Source organism: Cucumis sativus, chromosome 2, assembly GCF_000004075.3.
Source record: "Cucumis sativus cultivar 9930 chromosome 2, Cucumber_9930_V3, whole genome shotgun sequence".
Taxonomy (NCBI): Eukaryota; Viridiplantae; Streptophyta; class Magnoliopsida; order Cucurbitales; family Cucurbitaceae; genus Cucumis; species Cucumis sativus.
Window position 1 is genome coordinate 8558404 of NC_026656.2, and position 9140 is coordinate 8567543.

General features: G+C 34.3%; 2 protein-coding genes across 3 annotated transcripts; one reads left to right on the forward strand and one right to left on the reverse strand.

Annotated features, from left to right (window-relative positions):
* Window positions 1-230: 230 nt before the first annotated feature.
* Window positions 231-2731, reverse strand: LOC101204694 (pentatricopeptide repeat-containing protein At5g47360). 2 transcript variants are annotated; one of them, XM_004138954.3, is made up of 2 exons: window positions 2520-2731; window positions 231-2413 (listed from the first exon to the last, which is right to left on the reverse strand). In XM_004138954.3, the coding sequence occupies exon 2, from the start codon at window positions 2350-2352 to the stop codon at window positions 925-927; it is 1428 nt and encodes a 475-aa protein (XP_004139002.1). In that variant the 5' UTR covers window positions 2353-2413; window positions 2520-2731; the 3' UTR covers window positions 231-924. The 2 variants fall into 2 exon arrangements, with proteins under 2 accessions (XP_004139002.1, XP_011649081.1); XM_011650779.2 differs by having other exon boundaries at window positions 231-2433.
* Window positions 2732-3033: 302 nt separating this feature from the next.
* On the forward strand, window positions 3034-7042 carry LOC101211080 (RAP domain-containing protein, chloroplastic). Its single transcript, XM_011650780.2, has 4 exons — window positions 3034-5155; window positions 5260-5342; window positions 5487-5592; window positions 6785-7042. Exons 1-3 carry the CDS (start codon window positions 3301-3303, stop codon window positions 5562-5564), a joined length of 2016 nt encoding a protein of 671 aa, XP_011649082.1. The 5' UTR covers window positions 3034-3300; the 3' UTR covers window positions 5565-5592; window positions 6785-7042.
* The last annotated feature ends 2098 nt before the right edge of the window (window positions 7043-9140 follow it).

The window sequence follows — 9140 nt, forward strand, 5'->3', positions numbered from 1 at the left end:
AAAAAAAATTACTGATAAGCATTCAACGCACTTCCTTACTAAGGGGCAAGCTAATCATGAAACCATACTAGTAATCATTCAAAATACTGGTAAGCATTCGATGAACTTCCTCGTTGAGAAGCAAGCGCCATGAAACCATTCTAGTTAGTGATCATCTAAACTATAAAACAATATAATCGAATGCCGACTTAGAAATACTGGGTTAAATTGAAGCCTGGGATCCATGAGCATTTTCAAGAAAACAATTTTCTTCATACACAGCTAGATAAAGTTGTTTCTGTTTCTCAAGATTCCAAATGTCTGGTCAATTAATCTCAATCAGTTTTACAATATCAATATCAGTTGACTGATTGATACTAAAATAATCACCAATGTCTGTGTGTGTACACTGATTTTAAAATCATATTCCCAACCATTAAAACGTAAACCAGCTTACAGAGTAAAACATCTAGATCTTCTGCAATCTGCAAGACCTTTGGAAGCAGCCAGCTTCTGAATGTGGGGTCAGAGTCGTTTGGCTAAATTTTAAAAGCATCTTCACTTGGTTGAACCAGAAACTGGTATGATGTACTTCAGGTTGGCTATCCAAACAGAACTCAACCTCCAATTCGTTAGATGTGATTTGTTGTTCGGAAGGACTTTTAAGACACCTTTGCACTCTTCAGTAAAGTGGAACATTTAAGGGTCGCAAAGTCATGGAAATCTTCTTTTCTCACAAAAACAAAGGTCGCAGATTCAATCTCACGTGTTGTATGCCACAAAACTTATAACCTGCAATTACTACTGATTTGACATCCATATCCACTATGAGTGAATCTACACGTATGTCTTTTTTTAATCAACTAAGCTTGCTAAGAGCCTCTGTTTGAGACGATAGTGAAAATTAGCATCTCCAATCCCATATTAAATTCTTGGTTTTGTTTGTTATTTCCTTATTCCGCCCAAATGCATAACTAACTCTCGGTCTTCAAATTTCTTTAGATGTTTGATGATACTTTCAGCATAGTGAGGTTTTAAACGAATTCCCTTTTTAAGCATCAACCTTGCTAGTTTTGCAGCATCCACAGAGTGGTCATGTTCACAAAGTCCAACTAAAAGAAGAGAATAAATATCAGCATCAATGGAACATAAATATCCATTCCTATCGACTTCGTAGCATAAGTTAAAACCATCTAGCACTCGCTCCTCTAAGCACAGTTCCCTGATCATGAGACTGCAAGCCACACCATCTGGCTTCACCCCGTTGGCTAACATGTTTCTAAATAGCTTCTCTGCCTCTGCAATCTTTTTCATCTTAACTAAAGTTACCACAAGTGAGCTATAACAATCACCATATGAAACACCACCTCTCGCAACAACTCTATCAATCAACTTATAAGCCTCCTCCACATGGCCATCTTTACAAAATTCCTTAACTAAAAAGCTAACTGCAACACGATTTGGAGCATAACCATACTCTTCCATTCTGTCTAATACCTTCAATGCCTCCAGAGGGTGGCCTTCTTCACATAGACTCTGGATTATAGAAGTGTATGTGACAGTATTTGGACTGCAAGTTCCCCCTTGTTTTTCCATCTCCTTCAACATTTCCATTAGCCTATCCATAATTCTGAGTCGAATGGCGCCATTCACTAGCACAGAGTAAACCACTGTATTTGGGGCACATCCATTTTCCTTCATATCCTTAAATAACCCATAAGCATCCTCCCAACGACCCACATCACAGAATCCTTTGAGCATGGAAATATAAGTGATCATATTAGGATGTATGTCAACTGAATCCATCTCTTTCATCAACTCCATCGCCTTATCCATCTCACCCTTCTCAGTAAATAACCTTATAACCAGATTATACATTGTAGTGTCAGCACGCAAATGAAATTCAGACATTTTCCTTAAAATAGACAAAGCCTCTTTTGCAAGCTTAGCTTCTTTACACAAGTTTAAAATAATCTTAAACATCCTAATATCAACAAGGCAACCCTCCCTTCTATAATCTTCAATAACGTTAAAAAGCAAACATGGGCTTACATTAATTCCAATCAGTTCACAAGCTCTACTGTACATAAAAGAAGAATGCCTATAATTAGGCTGTCGACCAGCCCATATAAAAAATCTAAGACCCATTTGCGATAGTTCGAAGGAACATTTATATAATACTTCGTTGACACATCTAGAATCCAACTTGGTCTTTAGAGTAGCAAGGGTTTTATCCAGATTACCATTGCTTTTCTCCAAATGGTCATAGAATAAATCGGAAGAAGAGAGTGTATTTAGGTGAAAGGTAGATAAGGTAGAGATGTTGAGAAGAAATGAAGATGATCGGGGGCAAGAGATTCGAAAGAGAGCCATTGATTTGATAGGGTAATTTCAGAGCAAGAAAATGGCTTCTTTCATTTACGAGAAGCAGCAGCTGCAGACGATTTAGATAAACTATTGAAAAGATAGTAATTGTTCTTAAGAATAAGAAACAAATAAAAATTGAAGGAAAAAAAAAAGTTAAAAATACCGAAGATTACCAAGGATAGATAGATGCCAACGAAAGCAGAGTGTGCAAGGAGAAGCAAAAGAAGTGGGTTGTGGCGTGGGGTGAGCAAACGACAAGTTAGGTTGCGACCAGCGGCCAGACCTGAAGACTGAAACGTGAGAGAGAGGGTCGGTCTCTTAACCCTCCGTCTCCATTGACAAAATCCCGAAAAAACTATTTTAGATTAATTACATTGTTTTCTCTTAAGATGTTAAAATAACCCCACAATTCCAATAACTCAAACTATTTACAATGTTCAAATTGTAAAAGAATTGATTGGATTAGTTTCGATTTTATGTTTTTTTGTTGTATTGATTCGGATTACATTTTATAAATTTTGAGTTAACCTAATCAATCTAAATTTCTGATATTATTAAACCACATATGAAGTTTTTTTTAATGCTTGTAATAGTAACAGATAGTTGACGTCGGGAGTTTATTTTGCTAATTCCACCGTTTGACGTCAATTGGGTCATCCGTACAAAAACTCCCAAATATATGTATGCATTTAACTCATATGACGTTGGGCTGAGACTTTAACAACACTGCACTTGTTCAACTGAAGAAGCGGCACTTTCAGTCTCCGATGGGTATGTTTATGTTCCCATCCCTAGTTTATTATCCACTTCTCTTCCTGGGTTTTACTGAAACAATCTCTATCATTCCTTCTTCTTTCTTTTAGTTTTCGGTGTAATTTCACGATCTTGTTGTAGGAGATAGTTTCATACATATAACAAATCTTATCTTGAAAAAAGTTGTGCAAGAAATTTGATATGGAAGTGTTGCTCAGCACATTTCCTCCCCTTAATTTCTTAAGCTCCTCCGTTTTTTCTCACAAAACAACTCCCACTATCAAATTTCCATCTGGGGTTTTAACGCCAAAACTTAATGTTAGCCATTTTCGGGGAAGTTGTGTAAATTCTGATGCCCCTATCGTCAAGAGCTCAATCAGTATAGAGTTTGGCCACGAAATTGGAGATTCTAGAGGTAATGGCGACAATATGGAGTGGGAAGGGGAATTGCTTCAAGAGCTTGACCCTTTGGGGTTTCAACCACCGAAGAAGAAGAAAAAACAGATGAAATCGAAGCTTCTTGATGACACTGAGGGGATGGACTGGTGCCTGAGAGCTAGGAAGGTCGCTCTTAGATCTATCGAGGGAAGAGGCCTCGCTTCTACCGAGGAAGATCTGTTTTCTGTGAAGAAGAAGAACAAAAAGAACAAGAAGAAGAAGAAGATTATGGGAAGTAAGGATAATGGGGTTAATACGAAAGGTGATGTCATTGAGGAATCCCTGGAGTTTGATTCAGATGAGGATTTGGAACTGGATATGGATTTGGATTTGTTGGATAGTTTAGCTATTAATGACAGTAATCATTTGAGTAAGAGTGTGAGCATAATGGGTGGTGGGATGTTTGAACAAAGGAAGGAAAAGACGATGGAGGAATTTATTCAAAGATTGTCCAAATTCTCGGGGCCATCAGATCGTAAAAAGGAAGTCAATTTGAACAGAGCAATTATAGAAGCGCAGACTGCTGATGAAGCTTTAGAGGTTATTTCTGATATGATACTTGCTGTTGGGAAAGGATTGAGTCCTTCCCCTTTATCTCCTTTAAACATTGCCACAGCACTTCATAGAATTGCTAAGAATATGGACAAAGTTTTGATGATGAAATCACATAGGTTAGCTTTTGCTCGTCGAAGAGAAATGTCTATGCTGGTTGGTATTGCCATGACAACATTACCAGAATGCTCAGCACAAGGCATCTCCAACATTGCTTGGGCATTGTCCAAGATTGGAGGTGATCAACTTTATTTGTCGGAGATGGATAGAGTTGCAGAAGTTACCTTGACCAAGATAGAGGAGTTGAATTCTCAGAATGTTGCTAACATTGCTGGAGCATTTGCTTCAATGCAACATTCTGCTTCTGACCTCTTCTCTGGATTGGCAAAAAGAGCATCAGATATAGTTGATACCTTTCATGAACAGGAACTAGCTCAGGTATTATGGGCTTTTGCCTCTTTAAATGAGTCTGCTGACCTTTTGCTGGAATCTTTAGACAATGTTTACAATGATGCAAGTCAAATTACATGCTATCTTAGTGAACAAACAGTAAATAGAAATCAAGAAAGCACTGTTGGTGTCAGTAACGATCTTGAATCAGATGGAGCTGTAGGCTTTCCAGTGCTCAAATTTAATCGGAATCAGCTAGGAAATATAGCTTGGTCTTATGCTGTATTTGGGCAAGTGGACCGAAGTTTCTTTTCCCACATTTGGAGAACCATAAGCTACTTTGAGAAGGAAAGTATTTCAGAGCAACATAGGAATGATATCATATTTGCTTCTCAACTGTGGCTTGTGCATTACTGCCTGAAGCGGGAATATTCGCATCTTCAGTTATCTTTAAGCGTTGATCTCGAGGAGAAAGCCATTCTTGCTGGCAAAACTAAGAGGTTCAATCAGAAAACAACATCATCATTTCAGAAAGAAGTAGCCCGTCTTCTTGTAAGCACAGGCCATGAGTGGACCAGGGAATATGTATTTGACGCTTACACTTTAGACGCAGTTATAGTCGATAAGAAGGTTGTTTTGGAGATTGATGGTCCAACACATTTCTCAAGAAACACAGGTTAGGTTTCAGTAAATCTACAGCATTCAAAAGTCTTGTAAACCTGGTCCGTGTGCCCTTTAGAAATCAAACCAATAAAATTAAGTGCTTCTACTGTATAACAGGTATACCTTTGGGACACACTGTGCTGAAACGCCGTTACATAACTGCTGCAGGCTGGAAGGTGGTATCATTGTCTCACCAGGAGGTAACTGCCTCGTTTCATGGTCAATTAGTCTTTTCTTAGATGGAAAGCATGTTTCTTTATAATTCTTATTATTATTTTTTTTTTTTAATAAAAGGATCTAAAGTTCTCTCTAATGTAATCTATTAATGGTGTTTTCTCCTGTAGTGGGAGGAACTACAAGGCGAGGTTGAGCAATTGAACTATCTACGAGAAATCCTCAAAGATCACATAGATTTAAGGTAGTATGAATGATGAATAGCCCTTAGGAAAGGTATGTTCCTGTATCGATAGTTGGCATTTGTTTGGAAAATCCGCTTGCAATCAACCACCTTTGAATAATAACTGAGATGCTTTGGATGAGTTTGTTATACTCTGATTGGGGATGGATGTGATTTGATTGTGAGAGCATTACAAATTAGTGTATATTTAGCATTTATAAAAGGGTTCATTGTATCAAATAAAAGGTTTTGATTTTCTTTAAAGTTTAATGTATATACTAAACTGTTACAACTGTTGTTTTTAGCTTTGCCAACCGATCTTGGTGAATTTACCAGTACACATTATTTCACGGTGGTCTTCTCTATGTTATTTTTTTCTAACTGAATGGGAGAGCACTGATTGTGATAAGAATATGAAAAGTGGTGGGGATAGGCCATATCATTGTAATGGTGTTGTATATTTTATTTGTAGGTCCCTGGCCTCATGGGTTATTTTCTCATTTTCGATTTCTTGTTTCCAGCTTTTAAGAAACATATGGGTTCGGTAAACGTTCTGTTTTTCTTATGCATGTATTTATGGGAATAAGAGTTTCTGGTTAGTATTTCATATTCTAAATGTTACAATTCTTGTGCCCTGAATTACAATTATTGAACCTACCACTAGTTATAATACTCATTGGCCAAGATGATATTTTTCTGAATGGTCATTGATTCTGTTAGTCCTGCCATGAGCTTCACACAGAATTTAAAAGCTACAAAAACAACACCATTTCAATCACAAAGAATAGAACCATGCCTATTCAAATTTTCTTTGCCTTGTTGGGGGTGTACTTTAAATTTCTAGACTCCTTGTGTATGTGGAACGAGTCTCTCTTAGGCATTTGATGCTCGCCAAATACCCTTCTATTGTTCAAGTTAGTCTTGAGTTTACTCTATGCTAGTGAAGTAAAATGTTAGGGTTTGAGAACTTCTCTCTATAGAGTCTCTTCTTCAAGGATTTTGGTTGATGCTTCAGCTGATGGTAGACTGTCATCGAAAACCTTGAAGTAGGGTTATGAAATCTCAGACATAATAGCTAAATAACAACTATCAATAGGAGCAAAAATAAACATTTTTGAACTGACATAGTGTTTCTACTTTTAACCTTGAATGTAGAGGTTTGATTCTCATATCTCACATATTATTAAAAAAGAGAGCTATCGGTTGTACAATACGAACTAATTTTTATGAAAATATTTTTTGTAGATAATTTGTTGTGTGCTCGAACTCCAAGGACAATGAATCTTGATTTCTACAGAGTGTTTCTTGCTATGTGATTGAACACATACCACACAAATGCTTGTATTTAGAATTAAAATCTTAAGAACCAAATGTGTTGAGACTTATTTGAGAGGTTCTGAAATCTGCAAATCATGAGTTCCATGCCTCTACATGGAGTGCTACGTCTGTAAGCATTTATTTTGAGTGCCAAAGTAAAAGTTACTAATGCCTAAGTTTGGGTAAGTTGTACTCCCCACCCCCCTACTGGCTTTTTATTAACGGTAAAAACCTTGTATCTAATTTTAATTTAATTTTGAATGAAACATCTAATCTATTCATTTTTAAATGAAATTATATTGGCTATGTTTTTGTAACCCTAATTCAATTACTCTACTCTATTCTAAATTTCTCTCTAATCTATTCATATATATATATATAGGTTTTGAAGTTTTTTTTTTTTTTAATTTGATCAAGTATTCAACCATTAAAAATGCAACTATAATTTTCAAAAATAAAAGGACAAAAGACGAAAGGGCTACAATTTAGAATCAAAGAGAAATTGATTATTTAAACTAGGTTATGTAGTTTCATTATTGGTCACTGTTGAGCATAATACTAATGCCTGCAACACTATTGTGGTTAGTGTTTGGGATTAACTTTTAGAATGAGTGTTTTTTAAGCTAAACTATTTAATTATAAATAGTTTCATAAAAGTGTGATAGTTATTTTACTATTTCTGTTGTATTTATAAAGTGATTCACTTTGATTGAAAGTAATGGCTAACTTTTGTGTTAAATGAAAATTTTAGAATCAGTGAAGCTATTTGAGATTAAAACAAATTAGAGGGTTATAGAAAAAAGATTAAAGATTTTAGAGAAGAAGTTTTAAGAGGAAACCATTATAGAGAGAATTTTAATAGAAAAACTACATAGAGAGTTGGAAACAATATTGGAGAAGAAAACGATAAAAATGAACAGTTTCTTTAGAAATGAGAAAATCAGAGAGAGAGGGTAGAAACTAGAAGAAATGAGGTTAAAGGGAATAAATTAATTTTTTTAAAAAAGGGACATTTTTAATACATTTTTAAAAAATCAAAATATTTATAAAATATAATAAAATTTTATGAATTAAATATAAAATTTTACTCTATTTTTTTGCAAATATTTTTGGATAATAGTTTAATATGAAATAATATATTTTTAAGAGAGAAATTTCCACTTAATTATCCAATACAAACCCTTGAAAATTACTTTCGGAGTTAAAATGACTTTTAAATCTAAAATTACTTTTTCATTATTATCAAGCATCACAAGTTTAGAAAGGAAGTGATTGTGAAGAATGATTTTGATTATTTTAAAATCACTCAACTTTCATTTTTGTCCCAAAACACCAAATATGTTATATATATATATATATATATATATATTCAGTAACAAAATTAAAAGGTCTACTAAACTAACAATTTTTTTAAAATTTCATGTTTGGCTTTTTATTATCATCGTATTTCTTCTCTTTTATACTACCATATTTTTTTCTTTTCCTTCTTACTCATTTTTTTCTTTCTATCATCCTTTTCTCTTCTTCTATATGTTTTTTTCAAATATTTCTCTTTTCCCTTCCTTTTCATATTCTTTCTTCTTGAATTTTTCTTTTCTTTTTCATTGTTATTTTCTTATTTTCTACAATTTTTTTTAAGATCGTGTGCTAAATCTAAACAATTGTGTAGCAAAAAAATCTTGAAAAAAATCGTTGAGATTTGTGTAGCCAAATGTAAACGATAATGTGGAAAGAATAACTAAAGGTAAACAATCGTTTTTCAAATATATTATAGTTTGATGGCCATTAACTAAGAACATTTTTGTATTTTCTATTGCAAATCCGTGAATTTTTTCTGTTTTCAAAATTGTTTTATAGGTTGCAAATATTTGGTAGCTTTATTATATTTTTTAAAATACTCATATATATATATATGGAAATGTATTTTCTTTTTTTTCATTATTATTATTTTATGAGGGCTGGATAGTGTAACCCTTGATGAGAGGAAAAGGATAAAAGCGTGTTGAGATGTTGGAAAATAAAAAGGGAAAAAGAGGAAATGAACAGTGCTGGATGAGGAAAAAAAGAGGATAGAAATAGTGTAATTACAAAGACAATCAAAACTAATAATGATTTTGGGGCAAAAGGGAGAGTTTTATCCCACATCATGTTAGAGGTGATTCCAAAGTAGTGTGGTGGTTTGTTCTACCTCCAAGGGTTTGGATAACTATGCTTCCATAGAAAAGAAATAAATTATTAGGTTAGATTATAAAATATGTTTACAAAGTTAGATAGAAAATGTCTA